Source organism: Spermophilus citellus, assembly GCF_964194105.1.
Source record: "Spermophilus citellus genome assembly, chromosome: 17".
NCBI classification, from domain to species: Eukaryota; Metazoa; Chordata; class Mammalia; order Rodentia; family Sciuridae; genus Spermophilus; species Spermophilus citellus.
In genome coordinates this window covers 11,470,841-11,491,521 of record NC_138199.1, presented here as the reverse complement: position 1 = coordinate 11,491,521, position 20,681 = coordinate 11,470,841, and the positions used below count along the sequence as shown (strand labels likewise).

At 37.2% G+C, this 20,681-nt stretch overlaps 1 protein-coding gene across 2 annotated transcripts in view; it reads right to left on the bottom strand.

Moving 5' to 3' along the window:
* The window catches only part of LOC308635927 (myosin-4), a 72,132-nt gene that overhangs the window by 3,195 nt on the left and 48,256 nt on the right, over positions 1–20,681 (bottom strand). The window contains exons 3-35 of one of the 2 annotated variants that reach the window (XM_081270817.1): positions 19,342–19,584; positions 19,094–19,237; positions 18,561–18,717; positions 17,817–17,844; positions 17,605–17,719; positions 17,083–17,175; positions 16,877–16,940; positions 16,638–16,736; positions 16,411–16,514; positions 14,455–14,593; positions 13,487–13,605; positions 13,248–13,397; positions 12,543–12,713; positions 10,475–10,784; positions 9,608–9,681; positions 8,957–9,044; positions 8,758–8,875; positions 8,470–8,593; positions 8,243–8,379; positions 7,860–8,115; positions 6,711–6,953; positions 6,227–6,403; positions 5,873–6,018; positions 5,510–5,600; positions 5,031–5,420; positions 4,408–4,534; positions 3,658–3,776; positions 3,361–3,557; positions 2,061–2,244; positions 1,823–1,988; positions 1,600–1,724; positions 1,025–1,333; positions 255–458 (exon numbers count right to left, since the gene is read on the bottom strand). In XM_081270817.1, the coding sequence (XP_081126943.1) occupies positions 255–458; positions 1,025–1,333; positions 1,600–1,724; positions 1,823–1,988; positions 2,061–2,244; positions 3,361–3,557; positions 3,658–3,776; positions 4,408–4,534; positions 5,031–5,420; positions 5,510–5,600; positions 5,873–6,018; positions 6,227–6,403; positions 6,711–6,953; positions 7,860–8,115; positions 8,243–8,379; positions 8,470–8,593; positions 8,758–8,875; positions 8,957–9,044; positions 9,608–9,681; positions 10,475–10,784; positions 12,543–12,713; positions 13,248–13,397; positions 13,487–13,605; positions 14,455–14,593; positions 16,411–16,514; positions 16,638–16,736; positions 16,877–16,940; positions 17,083–17,175; positions 17,605–17,719; positions 17,817–17,844; positions 18,561–18,717; positions 19,094–19,237; positions 19,342–19,545 (5,172 nt within the window). In that variant the 5' untranslated portion in view covers positions 19,546–19,584. The remainder of the gene's footprint in view (positions 1–254; positions 459–1,024; positions 1,334–1,599; positions 1,725–1,822; positions 1,989–2,060; positions 2,245–3,360; positions 3,558–3,657; positions 3,777–4,407; positions 4,535–5,030; positions 5,421–5,509; positions 5,601–5,872; positions 6,019–6,226; positions 6,404–6,710; positions 6,954–7,859; positions 8,116–8,242; positions 8,380–8,469; positions 8,594–8,757; positions 8,876–8,956; positions 9,045–9,607; positions 9,682–10,474; positions 10,785–12,542; positions 12,714–13,247; positions 13,398–13,486; positions 13,606–14,454; positions 14,594–16,410; positions 16,515–16,637; positions 16,737–16,876; positions 16,941–17,082; positions 17,176–17,604; positions 17,720–17,816; positions 17,845–18,560; positions 18,718–19,093; positions 19,238–19,341; positions 19,585–20,681) is intronic. The other variant, XM_081270816.1, reaches the window with a different exon arrangement.

The following is a 20,681-nucleotide window of genomic DNA, read 5'->3' as shown; positions in this document are numbered from 1 at the left end:
GACAAGATGATCACCAACACTGTTCACAGATTGGCACCTGTGTTTAATTATATAAGTTTAAAACTCTGGAATATTTCAAGTCAACATGAATATGCCAATCTATGAAAATTCTTGTAAACCAGCTAGATCTCAGTACTAGAAATTCAGGAATGGATCCATGCCAAGATAATTCCCTATTTCATAAACAAACTTATCCTCTCAAATTGTCTTTAGCTTTGGAAGCATGTCTGCTAAACAATAGTCCTGAACCTCACCTGAGTGTGCAGAAGTTGCACACGCTCACTAGCATCCAGAAGTTCTTGCTCTGCCACTCTCCTGCTCCTCTCAGTCTGCTCCAGGGATGCCCTGAGCTCTTCAATCTCAGCCTGCATCAGGTTAGCTCTGCGCTCAACCATTGCCAGTTGTTCTTTAAGGTCATCTTGCCCTCTGATGGCATCATCCAAATGTAGCTGAGTGTCCTATACAGAAAGAAAAAAAGACTCTTAGTCATGTTCCAATTAAAGTGGATACAAATTTAGGGTCATGAATATACGTGGATCTTAATAACTTAGAGCATTATTAGATAGGAACAATCTACAAGAACCTTTAATGACAAATTCTTGGAAGCCTAAGGTAGCACTCAAAAGACATATTATTTTCAATCCTGAATCATAAAAAGCACCATGGTAAATCTACAAAATTTGGAATCAGAAAAGTAACCTTAAAGATCAGCTAGTCTAATTGTGTTATTTTATATATTAAATAAGCAAAGTCCAGATAAATGCACTAGCATGTGGCTAAACTCTCTCATCTCTCTGTCTCCCTAACCCTCACCACTTTGTCTTCTCTGCAAATAACAAAGCAAACTGTCCTGGGCCTTTCAGACAAAAAGTAATTTTTTTTTTCCAGTGATGTGACTAGAAAGTTTAATTGATTACCATATCCTTTAGGTGATGTATTACCCATAATCCTCATAAGCTATTAAAATTGGAGTTTTGTAATGGCACCAGATTGTATGACCCCAGGTGTGTTTACCCCAATGTACCTTAAGTATGCCTTGTGTGTTCCTAAGATTCCTTATTGCCTCAGTAGCCTGGCGGTTGGCATGGTTCAGCTGGATTTCCATCTCGTTGAGGTCTCCCTCCATCTTCTTCTTGATCCTCAGTGCATCATTTCTGCTCCGGATCTCAGCGTCCAACGTGCTCTGCATTGACTCCACGACTCTGAGATGGTTTCTCTTTAGCTGATCAATTTCTTCATCTTTTTCAGCAATTTTTCGGTCAATCTCAGATTTCACCTGATTTAACTCAAGTTGAATGCGAAGAATTTTGCCTTCTTCATGCTCCAGAGAGGCCTTAAGAAAAATAACATTTAGGTTAACTAAAGAGCTTTTTTTCTTACCCCACATTATGATGATCTCTCCAAGGAGACATCTAAAAAAACTTTACAAACTTCCATAAATCTTAATTTTGACAATTAGTCTTTTTAATTACCAAGGTATTATTCAGCATTTTTCATTGAATTATATGCATTATCCTCTCAAGACTTGAAACATAATAGATCTTAGTTGTATTATTTTTCAATGTATTTATAATACATAGGTGAGCAAATGAAATATACCTCTGCTTCCTCTAGGGCAGCCTGCAATTCACTCTTCTCTTGATCAATTTGTTTCTTTATTTTCTCCAGTTCATGGATATGTTTTCCACCCTCTGCAATCTGCTCAGTCAGGTCAGAAATCTCCTCTGTAGTTTAATAAGAAAAGAGCAAAATTCAGTTGAGGAGAAGGAAAAACTGAGAAGATCTCTCCCATATTTGAAATAGAATGATTATAGTGACTCACGTTGCAAGTTCTTATTTTCCCTCTTTAGTGTTTCAAGTTGATCCAGAGATTCCTCGTAGGCGTTCTTCACCTTGAACAGCTCCGTACTGAGAGAACGGGACTCCTTCTGGGAGGCCTCAAGTTCAGCCTGAGTTTCCTCATACTTCTGTTTCCATTCTGCCAGAACCTAGAAGTGCATCAATAGTTAGCTTCTGAAAACAAGAATTATGCTGATGTCCCCTTGGGAATGATGAGCCACCTTGTCAAAGTTCTTTTGCTTCTTATCGAGAGCTGCACAGGCAGCATTGGATCTTTCTACATCAATCATGAGGTCTTCCACTTCATTCTGGAGTCGCTGCTTTGTCTTCTCCAGGGAAGCACATTTGGAATTCACAGCCTCCACATGTTCCTCAGCATCCTGGAGACGCTGAGCCAGCTTCTTCCTGAAAAAAATGGTCCATGTGAGTAACCAAGAGAAGAATCAAAGTGACCACAAGAGACTATAAATATGTGACTAGAAAAGCATATTTTCTCCAACTTTTTTTTACCCCTATGTCCACAAGTTGTTAAGTTTTCTCAAGTAGCTTCTTAGTATCCATTTTATCTCTCCTAGAACTCTTTTCTCTCCTGGGTTCGTCATCTCAGTTGTTACACATATTTATTAAACCATTTTGAGAGACAGAGAGGATATGAATCAGCACTTAAGCTGAGTAAGCAGTGTGAAAAATGTGAGGATAAGGAAGAAATGGTAACATTCATCAAAGAATGTTAGCATTGAATAGAATTTTTAGACAGTTTCTAGTATGGTCCTCTTTACTGTACAGATAAGGAAACTGATCCAGAGTGACATGTTCAAAGTAGTGTGATTAATCAGTAATTTTCTGGATTTGATGATGCCAGAAAATAAGTATTCTTCCATTAATACTTTTCTCAAATAGCCTTCAAAGTCATATTTACTGCTCCCTTTACCAGCTCCCCCAATTCATGACCTCTTCTAGTCATGTACATTCTTATCTAGAATGCTTTCTCTGAAAGTGTGTGCCAGACCCTCTCATTTGGTTTAATTCTAACTACTGTGAGATAAATGAAATGTAGGAAGGCTTCCTTCACTAAGAGTATGATGATTTTTCCCTTCCATGAGTTTTATTCCACAAACAGTATATGTAATTCATGAATAAGTCCTTCCACACTGGTGGTTATGATAATCTTGTTCTGAACATTCAACACTCTAGCTAAGGAAAATCTGACCATTATTAATTATAATATTCATAATAATTTGCTAGATAATCTGCATTTTTCTTATTTTAAAGGAAATTAAATTTATACAGAGTAAGCTAATAACAACCCATTTTGGTGGAAAGAAATGTAATATGCTCTGTAACAGAAGCCTGAGGGGAGATGGGGGCATACACCAGGCTATAAGGAGGAGGATGTGGTAGAATCTACCTCCCAATAATAAAATTCTTCACCTAGCTGCATGCCTGAAATATTCTCTTTGATTTTTTTTTCACTATTTTTACTTTCATTTCTTTTTGCTGCCCTCACCAAAAAACCCTTACTTGGCCTCCTCCAGCTCCTCTGTGCGCTGGATGGCATCTGTCTCATATTTGGTCCTCCACTGGGCAACCTCACTGTTGGCCTTGGACATAGCCCTTTGAAGCTCAGCTTTGGCTTCCTGCTCCTCCTCATATTGTTCCCGAAGCAGGTCGCAGTCATGGCGGGCTGACTGAAGGGCATGGGCAAGGGCATTCTTGGCCTAGACCGAGCAAAAAATGTATAGTATAAGTTTACGTTCTATGTGTGTATCATGTTGTACAGTTCAAGTGATTGAAAAAAAGCAAGTGGAGAATTCTCACCTTCGTTTCCTCTTCTAGCTGCCTCTTTAATTCCTCAATCTGTTGTGTAAATGCTTGTTTGCCTCGGGATAGCTGAGAAACCAATGCGTCTTTCTCGTCTAGCTGTCGTGAAAACTCACCTGTGGAAGACAACATGAGTGATTTGGCTTTGTTGTCGAGGCGAAGAATAATTTAAAGAATGGAATAATATGTGAACCTTTTTATTTCATATGATGAAAAAAAAAAAAAACAAACAAAACCTCAAGACTTAATTTTAGTGATATTGAGAAGGTGATTTCTTGATTCCTCTAAGGTGTATGAGCTTTCTTTGACATTTTAATATGTGGGATTTTTTTTTTTTTTTAAAGAGAGAGTGAGAGAGGAGAGAGAGAGAGAGAATTTTTAATATTTATTGTTTAGTTCTCGGCGGACACAACATCTTTGTTGGTATGTGGTGCTGAGGATCGAACCCGGGCCGCACGCATGCCAGGCGAGCGCGCTACCGCTTGAGCCACATCCCCAGCCCAGTATGTGGGATTTTTGAGTAATGCTGAGGCAACAAAAATCTCCTGAACCCAGGGAACTTAATTTTTTTCTCCAGTTATAGCTTAGAACCTCCGTGTTTTATCAATTCTGGGTAAAAAGGTGAAGGAGTAAATGGATGAAATAGCAAATGGGTGTCCATCATTCAAAGCATGATTTGTGTTTCAGGGATGGAGGCTTGCTTTCATTTTATATCTCTCCAAGAGCCAAGGATACCCATTTACTGACCTGATTCTGTGTGTAAACGTGCCTTCTGGGCTGACAACTCATTTATTAAGCGTTGCTGCTCCTCTTCCTTCGTTTTCACCTCACTAAGCTGGTCTTCCAGGGTGCGGCACATTTTCTCAAGGTTCCCCTGTGGTGGGAAATAGAAAATAAGACAATACATTTCTACTTAGAAAGCTGGGATTTGAAGATCCAAACTACTGTGGAAAGGGGCTGAATTGTATTTACTTTTCCATTAGAATCTTGTGAGGCAGGGGCTTAGAAGAAACAGTAGGTGAACATAATTTTGGTTAAACAAATGAACATATGATTGTCAAAATTAGATTATTTTCTTTTGGAAAGCATGAACATCATTTATATCCTACATCATATAGAATGTAACTTTTAGATGTCTTTTTTTGTAATTGCATCTTTCTTGATAATAGCTACAAAGTTTAAAGTGATTTCTACAAATAAGATATGAAACTAAAGTGATTCAGTTTAATACTATGATATCTATTAAGAAAAAACTGAAATTCAGGTAACATCTAATATTTATGCAAATTGGCTACATATACACAGATGTAAAGTCAGCCATTTTGAATGATTGCAAATAAAGATTTAAAAGGTAACAAATTAAGAAAGACCTTGGCTTTGGAGACAGTTTCCATGTTTCCAGCAAGGTCATCGATCTCCATCTTCAGCTCACTCTTCTCTTTCTCTAGCTTCTGCTTGACCCGCTGCAGGTTGTCAATCTGCTCTCCAAGTTCAGCCACACTGTCTGCATGCTTCTTCCTCAGGGTGGCAGCTGTGGCTTCATGCTGCAGGGTGGCCTCCTCCAGGTCCCTGCGCATTTTCTGGAACTCAGCCTCCCGCTTCTTGTTCATCTCAATCTGGGCTGAAGTGGCTCCTCCAGCTTCTTCCAGCCGCTCACTGATCTCCTCCAGTTCCCGAGAGAGGTCAGAGCGCTGCTTCTCTGCTTTGGCCCTGGAAGCCCGCTCTGCCTCAATTTCCTCCTCCAGCTCCTCAATGCGAGCCTGGAAATGGTGAAAAATACAAACTCATTCTCTTGTGTCAGTCATTTATTTTTCTTGTTGAATTAAAGTGATGGAGATCATGTACTTACCTGTAACTCCTTGATCTTCTTCTGCAGCTGCATACCAAGTGCCTGTTCATCTTCAATCTTGCTTTGCAGATTGCTCATTTCAAACTCTTTCCTAGTAGAAGAGTAGCACATTAGCTTGTAGGCAATTCTCTTACCAATCTTTATTTTTCCATGTATAATTAAACTTCTTTATACCACTAGTGTTGAGGAAGTAGGACAATTTTACATATCTATAATGTGCCATTTCATTTAATTAAAAAAATCAAAGATGGCATTATTCCTTTTTTTCTACATGCCATGAATTAATGTTTTGGAGACCTTCTAAACATACATTTCATATGCATTGATATACATTGAGCAGGTTAATTGCTGAACTAAACTTACTTTTTGAGTTTCTCATCAAGTTGCTGTTTATCATTTTCTATATCCATTGTGGATTCTTGGGCCAGTTTTAGGTCACCCTCCAATTTTCTCTTGGCTCTTTCTAAGTCCATGCGAAGTTTCTTTTCTTGTTCCAGAGATCCTTCAAGCTAAATTCATAATGGTATTATTAAGTTTGTTAGCACTTAACCCATGCCACTGGCCTGATACTCAGGAAAATTTAAAAAGATAAAACGAATATCTTGAGAATTTTATTTACAAACCAGCAGTTAAAGGCTATGGACATCACTGATGGTTGCATGTCATAGTTGTTTATTTTATTCATCTGAAGGGGAAACATTTTATTTTCACACTTACATCATCCACTTGCTGTTCAAGCTTGGTTTTAGCTTTGGTTAGGGTGTTGACTTTGTCCTCCTCTGCCTGCAGGTCATCCAGGGTCTGCTGGTGGGCCTCTTGGAGGGCCTTCTTCTCCTTGGTCAGCTTAGCAATGGTTTCATCCAGGCCTGCCATCTCTTCTGTGAGGTTTTTCACCTATAGATTTGAACAGGTAATAGGAATGCTAATGACAATCTGTCGTCTTGAAAAGGATGGTAGTGTCTTAGGACAATGTTAGCCTGACAAGGAAAATAGAAACCAGAAGTTTAACCTAGGCTTATGTGGCTTAATACAATAGGAGATAAAGGCAAAGGCAAATATGATAGAGGTGGTGAAGACTAAAGAGAAGACATAATTGTGTTTTTCTTTCATACTCAATAATTTTAAAATTAAACTTTCAATTAAAATACATCAGTAACAAGTTAATGCTTGTAAGTACTCTAAAATAGATAACAATTTGTACCTTGTTCTCTGTGGCATGCTTCTCCTTTTCAACCTTGGCTAGTGTCAGCTCAAGGTCATCAATGTCTTTCTTCAGTTCTGAGCATTCATCTTCCAGTTTCCTCTTCTTGGCGGTCAGCTCAGCATTGATCTCTTCCTCATCCTCAGCTCTCTCAGTTAGCTCTTTGATTTTGGCTTCAAGCTGGATTTTGGTTTTAATCAACTGATCACATCTTTCCTCTGCATCAGCCAAGCCATCTGCTTCCTAAAGGAAGAAATTAAACATTTTCATTTCTCTAAGCTGTATCTACAAACACACAACAATTTATTAAAAGGTAGAAACTTCAGTGACTACCAATTTTGTCAACAGATATGCCAATAAAATTGCCAACTTTAAAAAAATCAGTAGACAAAATATTGTTAACATTGTTTTAACCAGTCTACTAGTTAATAGTGACACATTTCTTGCAAATATATGTGTGGAAGGTCAAATCAGGAAAACTATCCCTTTAATTAAAAAAAAATCTACAAAAATTGCTATTTTTGGAAAAGTCACTTATTCATTCCAAGATTATTTTTTCACATTTAAGGGTGAGGGGTTAACCCAGTCTTTTTTTTTTTCTGCCTAGAAGAAACAATGTAACTTATATTTTATGCACAAAAATATTTGCTAAGTAGAGAATGATATAAACTAAGAGATTAAACTCATAAAGAAAGGAACACGTCTAGGAATATTTTAGGACTGGTAACCAAATTATGTATAAGTGCACATATGAACATATGTAGCACATGTGGCTTTGCATCTATTGCTTCTTTCGGTTCGAGTCTTAATATTTTTAAAGGATGAGCAATCATAACAAACGTTTCAATGGAAACCTTTTCATTTTTAAGGAAAAAAATTCTTGTTGGGCATGGTGGCACACGCCTGTCATCCTGGTGGCTTAGGAGGCTGAGGCAGGAGGATGTCGAGTTCAAAGCCAGCCTCAGCAAAAGCAAGGCACTAAGCAACTCAGTGAGACTGTCTCTAAATAAAATACAAAACAGGGCTGGGGATGTGGCTCAATGGTCTAGTGCCCCTGAATTGAATTCCTGGTACTCCCTACCCCCAAATAGAAAACAAACTCTTATACTTAGTCAGATATGGCTGAACTGTGCAATGCATAATACTCACAGATTGAACTTGGAGTTGTAAGTCATTTTTCTCTTGCATCAGAGCTACCATTTTCTCTTCCAGTTCTTTCCGTTTTGCCTCTGACTTTGCCAGCTCCTCCTTAGTCTTCTCAAATTCTTCCTTCATGTTGGCCATCTCCTTCTCTGTCTCTGCACTCTTGAGGAGGGGCTTGATCTTGAAATATAGCTTCATCCATGGCCAGTGCTTGACATTCATGAAAGCACGGACATTGTACTGGATGCAGAAGATGGATTCTCTGTTGAAAAGAAAAAACAGATGAAAATGGAGAAGAATGTGGAAAGTCAGCATCAGCAAAAGTAGTGACTTCACTGAATTCAGTTATAAGGTGTGGAAAAGGAAGAAACTTTTGCTTTGTCCCTCACCTCCTCTCCATCATCTTTCTGAACTCCACCCTCATCAGGTACCCTCTACAGATGGCTTGGGTGCGTGTGATGAGCTCAGCCAGCTTTTCATCTCGCATCTCCTCTAGAGTCCCCAGCAGGCCAGCTTTAAAGAAAACCTTGCCAAGGAAAAGTTAAATATTTGGTTTTCACTCCTGAGAAAGTCCAAAAGTGATGAAATTATGATAGAAATTTGGGTTGGGTGGTACCTTGGTATGACCGAATTTGTACTGGGTGTGATCGATGTCAATAGATCCTAGAAGTTTCTCAGAAGCCTTCTTGCTGTCAATGAACTGACCCTCTGGGATAGCACTTGCATTTAGAACTTTGTATCTGTCAAAATAAAAGCAATATAAAAAGGTGGTTTTTCTTCATTAAAAAAAAAAACACTCAGTAGGTAGCATTGAAAACATGGATAGATTAAGTTTTGGAGAACAAAATGTCATTTAAAAACCAAACATTTCTTCATGTAACACTTGAGAAGATGAGACACAAACCTCTGTTTGAAGTCTGCATAAATGATTCTGCTTGGGAATCCTTTCCTACAGATGCGGATGCCTTCCAGCACACCATTACACCTCAGCTGGTGCAGGACAAGTTCATGCTCCATGGCACCTAAGAAAGGGTATATTTTCAATATAATAGTCTAAATAGAATTCACATTGGAGTCTTGTTTTGATATCAGAAGTGTCTTACCAGGAGTTTTGGTTTCATTGGGGATGATGCACCGTACAAAGTGGGGGTGAGTGCTCCTGAGATTGGTCATCAGCTTATTTAAATTCTCCTATAAAACCATATGAAAATTTTTAAAGTAATTATAGATGAATCTATATGAGAGTCCCTGGTCAATGCTCTGTAATTCATTTAACCTCCATTTCACATTCTAATAAGCTGTTTCTAATTAATCATGATCACCAAGAATGATCATCCATATGGAATATACATAGGAAATTCCTGATTATACAAAATCAGTCAGTTTCAGTTTTTCTCAAGCACTGCTGGACAGACAAAATTTATATGGAGACTTTGATCATATGGAGCAGGTGTAATTGAATATAATGGATGCTTTTAGGAGAATGTTTGATTTCATATGAAATTTTTTGATACCAGATCTCTTAGATTTGGGGCTTAGGGAAAATGACTCATTTATTAGAATGTTTGATGTGAAGAGATACACAATATGTCTCCTTTTTGTTAAATTTTTCCTGAGGTATTTCTCAGATTTTTTTCTTTAATACACCACTACTTTTTTTCATTTTTACCTAAGATAACTTTTTAGAAGTTCCTGTTATAATAATTTAATTTTTAAATAAAAGTATTACTCTGGAATTCATGCTTATACTGTACCCTGAAAAGAGCTGACACTGTCTGGAAAGAAGAACCCTTCTTCTTGCCACCTTTCTTTCCACCACCGCCACCCTCTGAAAAATAAAATAAAAAATTATTTGCAATAATCTTTGAAGTACAATCCACAGACATTACATTGCCAAAATCCCCTATGGAATTTAAATTTGCACTTATTCCTTTTATTTCCATGTCTCTCCTCCTTCAATTGTAGACTAAGAAGATACAATCATTGACTCACATTATAGGCACTCAGGGAAAAAAAAGATGTGAGTTAAAAAGTTAGATATGTAAAGGGGATGGGACTCCCTGACTCTAAATCAGCAATGCCTGTTCCAGAAGGATGTAGCCAGGAGACAGAATAGGATGGCCTTGTTAATGCACACATTCCCCCAGGACAGGCAAGTTGCCTGTTGGTGAGCCTCTGCTTATCTACAGGGAAGTCTTATTTTCTATTTGCCTGTGCTTACATGTTGTTACTTGCACATCTGGTCTTGTGGTACTTAAGAGAACAAAACCTTAATTCCCCAAGTGCTAGGACTGACAAAGGATTTCCTTATCTCCAATTTAGCTGGATCCTTGAAGGAACATTACTGTAAAAGTGGTAAAAGTGAGTTGTATAATTCTGAGCAAGTCACTTAACCTACCTGTGTCTCTGTTTTCCCATTGATAAAATGAGGCTGTAGACTAAATGATCCATAGTGCTAATGTGAGTTCTGCAAGTCTTAACTATGAACTACAGCTATTAAATATTCTTCCTTTCATTAGACCCATATTGGCCAGTATTTTCATGTTAGATTTTCCTATGTGTTCTGAAATGGTGTGTTTCTATTTTGTGACTCTTAGAACATATAATATTAAAAAAATTACCTGCTTCAGCACCCTGTCCCCCAGCAAAGAGGAAAGCCAAAGTCTTCAGTCCAGACTTCTGGTACAGCCCGACCACAGTCTCATTCAGGGGGTCCTTGTTCTTGTCCAGCCAGCCAATAATGTTGTAGTCCACAGTGCCTGCATAGTGCACCAGCGAGAAGTGGGCCTCGGCCTTGCCCTTGGCAGGCTTGGGCTTCTGGAAGTTGTTGCATTTTCCCAGGTGCTGTTCATACAGCTTGTTCTTGAAGGAGGTGTCTGTTGCCTTGGGGAACATGCACTCCTCTTCCAGGATGGAGAAGATGCCCATGGGCTAACAATAGGGAAAAAAAAAAAAAGGATGTTAATGATGAGTCCCCGAGAGAAAATTGTGTTCCAGCAGTTAATGCAGTTGGTGGAAACCTAAAAATATAATGTTTCAAAGACTTGGAATGACATGTTAAATAGGCATGATCCTATTTTAATGATGCTTCTCAATTGCCAAAATGTGTAACAATCATTATGTGTCAAAGGATGTAAGGTAAATATATTTACTAGAAAGAATGAGTTAAAAAAATCTTATATGTGCCATTTGGCAAACTTCATGTTAAGTATATAAAATTAAATTCTACAAGTATCATTTAAAAATAATTCTTATTTCATACTTTCTTTTCTACTGGCAGTGGAACTTCCTTTACCCCAAATCTAGACATGACAAATGTATGAAGAGAAAAGATTATGTCGATGACTAAAAATGAACTAATGACGAGAAAAATGCATCTTGTTTTATATCATTAAAATTATGTACTTTAAACTATGTCCTCCACCACAATGGAGTTAAGTAATGGTAATTTGGTTTTGCTTTCTAAGCAGTTTGATGCTTTTCAGTAGTAAATTTGATATGAAAGACTGAAAGTAATTCAACTTTGATGATATCACAAATTCACAAATTATTTCCCAAAAACCATTTTGATGAGGCAGAAACTCAAATACTAGAGAAGAAAATAAGTGCCTTTCTATACAGTTCTCATGAATAATGGAGATTTTATGTCACTAAATTAACATTTTTTTAAACTGTGCAGTTCTAGTCTGCTTTTATATGCTTCTTTTTCACATTTCTGTGAATTTTGAACTGAGTATTTGAAGGTTTCCTGGAGAGCAATTTCATTTTTTTTTCTTCCTTTACACTGCTTAGGGTAGAGTTCACACATGTACTTCATTGGTATCAGTAGGGAGCTAAATGATGAACTCAATTGTTTTGAAAGTGTTTAAAAATTGCTTGATAATTTTTTTTGCTCAATAAGTTTTAATATATCCAAATCTGATATAACTATTGTTATACCCACTTAATAATTTGTAATTCAGAGCTTATTTCTAGGTGAGGTCGTTTAGAAGTCTGGTGTTTATTCAGTAGTCATTTTGAGTAGAGAGTAAATTGATGACTTCAACAGTTGAAGGGCTAATTATCCGACATTTGATATATATTTTTTTTGTATTGCGATTGAACCCAAGGGCACTTAACCACTGAGTCACATCCCAAGTCCTTTTCTATATTTTATTTAGAGATAGGGTCTCACTGAGTTGCTTAGGGGCTCACCAAGCTGCTGAGGCTTTGACTTTGAACTTGCGATCTTCCTGCCTCAGCCTCCTGAGCAACTGGAATTATAGACATGCACCATTGCACCTGGCTTAAGAAATCTTGATATATCTTGCCTTATTATACATGAGGGATAATATAAGCATAATACACTGTCGTGGGTACACCAGTGTTAGTTACAGTACTCAGAGGACTAACTGTAATTTTATTCCTTTCTCCTATAATTATAAAATCATGTAGGAATAAAAGTGAAGGAGAAGAAGTTCATAGAGTTTTAAATGTGAACCTGTGTGTATTATTGTCATTTTTCTATAAACTACTGTACTTTATTGATTAATAATGAATCACTTGTCACACATCTCATAACTGTTAAGACTGCACAACTGTGTCATGGGAACAGCATTGCTTGTTCTTTGAGAATTGGGATTGTAATTAAACATAGGTAGGTGGGCAATTTGTTTTTCTTGTTTTGAAGACTTAAAAAGTCATGCCAACCTTCTCGATAAGCTCAATACAGGCAGCCAGGTCCATCCCAAAATCAATGAACTCCCACTCAATGCCTTCCTTCTTGTACTCCTCCTGCTCCAGCACAAACATGTGGTGGTTGAAAAACTGTTGCAGTTTCTCATTGGTGAAGTTGATGCACAGCTGCTCCAAGGTGTTGAACTATAGGAAGGGATAAATATAGGAAATTAATCATAACTTAAGTATTTGTATCTACAGTGTAGTTACTAATATTTTCTTCTGAATTTAAAGTATTTTGGTCAATTACATTATAAACCTTCATATTATTTTCTTAAAGTATGATATAATTCTTAACAAAGAATAGAATCCTCAGACACTTTCCAAGTGACTGCATGAAATCATGCATACTAGGCAAAATGCTGTTACATGGGGATGCTACTCCCTTTGAATAATTTTAAAAAGTATTTTTATACTCCTCTGATTTGGTCCAGGATAGATTTTGAATATTTTAACCCTTCATGGACCATATTTCAAGACTTCTAGATGTGAAAGAATAGAATTATTTTTTCTAGTCTTACCTATTTACTTAAATTCACATTTCTTCAAAGACTCTTTTCAGCAAGAATTATAGTTTGTACTTTTTGTAAAGTACATTTATAATTTTGAATTCTTTAATAAGATTGGTCAAATTATTACTGATTTGCATTTGGTGATTTTTGTCAGTTCACTACTCACATCAAAAATCTCAAAGCCAGCAATGTCCAAGACCCCAATGAAATACTGTCTGGGCTGCTTGGTGTCCAGTTGCTGGTTGATGCGGGTGACCATCCACAAGAACATCTTCTCATAGATAGCTTTGGCCAGAGCACCCACTGCGTTGTATACCTTCAAGAAGAGTTGTGATGTTAGTTTTTTGAACTGGACACAATAATGAATTCTTGAGTCTCCTGTGGTTCAAGTGAAATCATATTTACCTGCTGCACAGTCTGGCCTTTGGTGACATATTCATTGCCAACCTTGACTCTGGGGTAGCAGAGGGCTTTGAGCAGGTCAGCAGAGTTCAGACTCTGGAGATAGGCAGCTTTGTCAGCAACTGCATGAACAAAGTGAAGATGGTGAAACCAAACATGGCTTACACAATTTAAGAAGGGAAGGATGATGATGGGGAAAAAAAAAAAGAATTTTGCTTAGATAGTAATTTGTGCAAATGTCGTGAAATCTATTCATTTATTTATATGGTTTCAAAAGCATTGCCACTGTTCATGTTCATTTGTTATTTTTGTAAGAATACATTGGAGCTTGAGGAATCAGATAATCTATGTAATATTTAAAATATGGCAAAATTATATCACACATAGAAATAATTTTAAAAACCTAACCTAGTAGTGACAAGGAAATTCAGATCTCAATTTTTCCCCCAGTGCTTGTGGGCAAACATTATTCACTAAATAAAACATCTTTTAACCAAGTAGTTTACAAAAAGTCAATGAATCCTCTGATGTATGGATTCAAACACACAATTAGATCAGTTGGGAGGTAAGAGTAGAATTTCATTGGTTTGCACAAAGGGGAGTGAAGGGACAGGGATGAATTGGACATTACTTTCTTATGTTCATACATGAATACATGACCAGTGTAGCTCCACAACAGGTTCAACCAGAAGAATGGGAAATTATACTTTGTGTATGTATTATATGTCAAAATACACTCTTTTGTCATGTATATCTAAAAGAAACAAATAAAAAATAAAAAAACTTTTAAAAAGTCAGTGAAGAATGAATTTTGGACAGAAATTACAAACATCAGACACTGTGTCATTTACATTTCCATATAATTTTGCCTCTCATGAGATAGGTCAAAGAAAGTAAAAAACATGGACTCTGTCTCTGCAAAGCTCCTGACATGTGTACTTTCAAATGAAAGCTATCCACAGCAGTGGTACCTTCAGTGCCATCTGGCTCAGCTTGCTCTTCCCTTTGCTTTTGCTTGAATTTCATGTTCCCATAGTGCATCACAGCCCCAGTGAGCTTGTAAATGGCCACCTTTTCATCATTAGTGAAACCCAGGATGTCCACAGCGCTCTGTTGGAAGAGTTGAATTTACTCACCTTCCAATTATCACTATGCTGATGTACTCAGGCCACTGAGGGTCTGCCTACATACTTTTTCTTCATTATGCCTTGACTTGTATTTCACTAACACTTTGCCTATACTTCAGAAGGCACTCATTTTCTTAACTCTTTGATCCACATAGCAACACCAACAGGCATATATCAGTCTTTCTGTTTGAGTTATGTGAACTGTAAGGATGTTGTATGACTTCTCTACACTCACTCAACTAGACTCAGACCCATAACCACTGATGCCAAGACCAGGGCATTCACCATCTATTTCAGCCTGCCCTTGCTGCACAGGCACATGCTTCTTATGGTTTTGGTTCTTGTTTCTCATCTCCAGGCTCCTAAATCTCTTTTACTTCTTCTTCTCCTATATTTTCCTAAACTAATATGCAATCACTGTCTATCTTCCCATCCTAATGGGCATGGATGATTCAATTGGAAAGAGGATATGAAAACAGCAATTGTGCCAAGTATTTCTCCATATGTCTCTCTGATATAAAGTCATAGCTCAACTGATCATGAGATGCGTGGCAGTGAAATGAATCTGGTTGTTCACTATTCATGCAGGGAAGAGACATTTATGAAAAGAAGTTTCTCATTTCAGTGAATTATTTTTTCTTATCACATTTGATTACCATGCTAGGCTTTGCAAAGATTTATAAATGTGGGCAGAGATTAGAGAAGGTCGAGGAAAGTATGTTTATGTACCATTCTTATTTTCCAAGACTCTTTCACAGAATTAGTGTCTTCCAGTTCTAGCTCAGTAGTATTGCATGTCCATGGGGCACACCGATAACCCAGGTTCAGAGAGGCTAAGTAACTTTCTCATGTCCTTACACGCACGAATAGGGACCATCCAGAAGTCCTAGAATAAGACTGTTACATTTTTTTAACTTCCTAAACTAGTGGGTATTTTTCAACTCCATATCACTTTTGGACATATGAACATAATAATAAGTTATAGATAAGGAATAAAGCCTGACATTTATAAGATAAAGGCACACAAGTAGATTTTAAACTTTTTGAAAGAAGGTATTTTCATAAGCAACTGTCAACCTTATTTTGGGGGTGTTGGGATGTTAAAGTTTAAAAATGTTGCAATCAAAAGTTATCCAGAAATTCAAAGGAAAATACAAAATATGTACAAAATTTATATGTAAAGAAAATAAGCCCCAAAGTAATAATCCTTAGAAAAAAGATGTGGAGAAAGAAGGAATTTATAGTTTCAAAAATAAATATCAAGGCTCAAAGAGTCCCCCAAAGAATATTTTTGAGATAGACAACCCATATTTTTCTAATGCTACATAGGGAAGGCAAGGGACTGTACTGTTAGGCCACAGACATTTATTCAAACCAAAGTTTTGTGTTTACATCTGTGACTAGAAATTCCATGTTTTGTTATTTTAAAACATGAAAATATTGTAGCTCTTTCCCAGATTCTTGGGTAAAGGATCTGGTATAAAATAGAAAAACAACAACAACAACAACAATGTTGTGGTAGAAATATTGACCAAAAATGATAAGAAAGAATTAAAAAACCAATTAAGTAAGGGGTATCAAAGAACTAACGTTTATCACAGGCATTTAAAGCTTTTTTAACAAGTGTGGAAGGACATTGAAATATACTGTAATTTTCTTCAAGAGGCAAGAAAGCCTAAAAGATAGTAGTATTGCCTAGTCATAGATTTTCTGCTAATGCTTTTCACCCTAATATAGGAAGGAGAATGATATATACTGGAATATTACTTTGCTTTTTCCTGCTTTCTTCCAATTACTTACATCTGTGGCCATCAGCTCTTCCTGGTCATCAATACTGGGCACAGTAATTTCACCTTGACTGACAAAGGCGAAGTCATATGGGTTGGTGGTGATCAGCAACATTTCTGAACACAGGGAAAAGAACCATATACAGAAAGAGTTACTTTGGTCATCAAAAACATTTCAAAGGGATGTTATAGACAAGCTGTTATTCTTCTTTGGTAGAAATAAATCAAGAAGTGCCTTACCGATAAGCTCTGGTTTCTTATTGGACATAATTTGATAGAATATGTGATAGCTTCTTTCAGCCTTCAGCTGGAAAGTGACTCGGGACTTCTCTAGCAGATCTGGAAAGTCAGATTAAGCAAATTTAAAATAAAGAGCCACAGTGAAAAATTAAGCATTGAAAATTTTACACAACATACATAAAAAGAGTTTCCACACCCACCCCTCAAAGATTCTCAACCAATAGTATTTATTGACTTACATGTTTCAATATCTGCAGAAGCCAGTTTGCCTGTGGCACCAAAATGGATCCTGATAAATTTACCCTTAAGAAGGCAAAGGAGCACTGATTAAAAGGCAGAAACTTTTTGTTAGCCATGGACCAAATAAATGAAGGAAATATCGACACTGCAGGTACAGAATGCCAGTGCCAATTCTCACAAGGAAAAGGAAGATCAAAAAACTTACAAAGCGAGAGGAGTTGTCATTCCTCACGGTCTTGGCATTGCCAAAGGCCTCCAGTAGGGGGTTGGCACTGATGATTTGATCTTCAAGGGTCCCCTTAAGAAAGATGAATAAGATGGATAAAGAAATTTAGGAAAGCTGAGATGCAATGTACTAAAATAACTTCCCTTTGACCTCCTTCCCTTTCACCTTGCCCCTTCATAGCATTCTGAAATTTGAGGTAAGGTTTTGTAAAGAGAGTGGAATGGACGACAAATCCAGGAATGAGATGTTCCAATGATGTGGCCTTGATTTCTGTGTCTCTCAGGCCCATCTTTTGTCCTACTAAATGTTTGTAGGAACTCTTGCCTAATTAAGCTGCTGATTCATTGCTTTGTTCATCTCATTCTCACAAGCCCATTCAAGATTTATTTTCCAAATTCTGGTATCCAATACAGTTTATCACTGTGGTTTTGGAGTACTATGATCACATCTTTAAAAACCTGTTTGTTCTTTCTTTCTTTCTCAGATGATTATCATACCCACCTGCATTTTGCCAGTAGGTGCCTCCTCCTTCTTCTTCTCCCCAGTAACTGCAATTGTTGCAAAGTACTGGATGACACGTTTCGTGTTCACAGTCTTCCCTGCTCCAGATTCTCCACTGTCAAGACCAAATAGAAGGAAATCAGAATGTAAGGTGGTAATAACCACTACAAAGATCAGAACTCAAAAGAAAGAAAGGCATGATATCTACTTACGTAATCAGGATTGACTGATTCTCACGATCTGTGAAAGAGAAACCAAAGATTGTGTAAAATTAATGAACGAACAAGAAAAAATAACACACTTACCACCTAGATGAACACAGTACCTGTAAACTCCAAGTTGCCTTTTAAAATTCTCCATCGGCAAAATAAGAACTATATAAATGTATGCTTTACTTTTACAAGTCTTTTCAAAATAAGGGGCAAAGATATGTTCATTAATCCATTAACACTCCCATTGCTATAATGTGATAGTTATGGAATGCATTATTTCACCATTTTATTCATCAGAATAATCAGCCAATGTCAGATGAATAACTATTTCATGTGCCATTCAGTCACCTGGTTCATAGTTTAAAATTCTCTTCACATTAATGTCTAATCCACATTTTCTTATAATGCTTGTGATAACTTGTCACTATGAAACTTCAAAGCTTACTTTTTAGAAGAGAGAGTGTATTACCTATAATTAAAAGGCAGAGCTAATACCTCCATTTGGTTAATTTTGATCTATAATTAGTTTTAGTTAATTTGTATTTCAGTGTAGAAATATAAGCATTTTTTTCTACATTTTTGAAACCAGTGCATATTATTCTAAATCCATTTTACCACTGTTGTTATTGATATTATCATGTTTGTATTGAATGTTTTATTCTTAAAGTATTGTCCAGATATTTTCTTTGTTAACAGTTCACAAATATTTTCCAATACCTATAGAATTGTGATGGATTCACTCACCAGTCAGCATGAACTGGTAGGCGTTGTCAGAGATGGAGAAGATGTGGGGTGGGGCCTCCTGCCGCTTTTTGCCTCTGTAGGCAGCCACCACCTCAGGGTTATACACTGGCAGCCACTTGTAGGGGTTGACAGTGACACAGAAGAGGCCTGAGTAGGTCTGTGGGAAAGGATAGGACTGCTTAGTCAGCAATTACCTCATGATTGTACATTGGAAATACTGCTTAAGGGCTAGGGGAGAGAGACCTAAGAACTGGGTTGGTTCTCAAGAAGCTTAATGGTTTGGGTTCATTTGTTGCTTCTCTCTGTCATTGCTATTGCACAGATTGCTTTAGTTTTCCAACTAATGCAGTTGAGCAGATGGCTTCCCAGCACGTACAATTTCAAATCAATCAGAATTTACACTAACCAAATGAGTGGTCTTAAGAGAATATTGCAATAGAATGGCAAAATCTGAAAATGAAGTCCTCAATTTGAATCAACAAACCCATCAAGTATGTGGAGTTGGTGAGAATGATGTCACAGGGGACACTCACGTAGATCATCCAGGCTGCATAACGCTCTTTGAGGTTGTACAGCACAGCAGGCTCATGCAGGTGGGTCATCATGGCCATGTCCTCGATCTTGTCATATTTGGGAGGGTTCATGGGAAAGACTTGGTCATCTTTCACTGTTACAGTCTACCCAGTAAAACAGGAGAAACCAGATGAGAAAATAATGGTCAGCTAACCTAACCCCAAATAAGGCGTAGTTCAGTCTAATCAACTGCAGATGTTTTACTCACAGCTCCAGCTTCAGTCTTTGCTGTCACCTTCCCCCCTTCCCTGCTCTGCACTGTTGCTTTTACAAAGGACTCCTTAGCGTCCACCACAAAGACTGATGTCTTGGCATCAAAAGGCTTGTTCTGGGCTTCAATGCGCTCCTTTTCAGACTTTCGGAGGTAAGGGGCAGCCTCACCAAACACGGCCATCTCAGCGTCGGTACTCATGGCTGCAGGTTATCGATGGCAGCTCAGGGCTAGGTGCACCTGAAGGAAAAAACAGAATGAGGTGACTACTGAGGGCCGGAGTGGGAGCTAATTGCACTTTAACATGCTGCATTTCCACACTTGTTTTCCTGGCCTCTGCATTTGAGATTACTGCTGTCTACTCTGTCAAGGTGCTGAGATCAACTCATGGAGGTGAAAGCCCTATGTTGGCAGCTTAATTTTTGTGACAATAACATTTTAAGCCTCCCTTCTTTCCTCTGTATGTGAACCTTAGTTGAGAAATATGTAGGGTTGATATTCAACCAGCAGCATTTGTTATGTCCCTGTGTGTTCGGAATCTTTTCTTTTCTACTTGCTCTTTTTCCTTTCCTTTTTTCAACCACTCTTTTTTTTTTTCTTTTTAACATTATGATGATACAGAGAAGTGGTATCATCATCTAAATGAAATTATTTTAAAAGCTCAAAGATTTAGGCATACTTTCCTCCTTCCCCAAATTACTAAACTTGAATGTAAAAGTTAAATTTGGATGTTAAAATGTTCATCTTTTCTTTCAGGACGTAAGTCCAGGTTTAAGATACCTACTAAACATAAATATTCTGATGGTTAACTGACAGGTATTAGATATGTAAAGGGAAAAATAAGTCCAATGAAAGCTAAAAATCCAATAGATGATTTTGTCTTAAATCAAAATTAAGCCTCTTTTATCAGCTTTTATTTTGTGTGAAAGTCAGTAACTTTAAAATGTTCTTGGAGAAAAACAGCATCTAAATTTTTACTAAAATTTTACAGTGGTTGTGTATTTTCCATTTTTTTTTTTTTAGTTTTTCACTAGATTTTAGCATATCTGTTTCTTTAAATCTAATTCTTATTACTTTAGGTTACATATTTGTCTCTTTCCCTCTCTTTTTTTAAAAAACAAAATAAATCTTTTAGAAATTGATAGCCAGTATACAGTTTCAAGTCAGAATGAACTTAATTTTTCCCCACTAATAAATTATGAGAATGTAAAATAAATCACTTTGTTCTGACTAGATTCAAAGAAAGGGACCTCTGTTAAGTGGAAGAGGAGATGGTTTATAGGGAGATGTGCATTGGTTGCCAATGTCAACAATGATAACAACAATAATACCCTCAA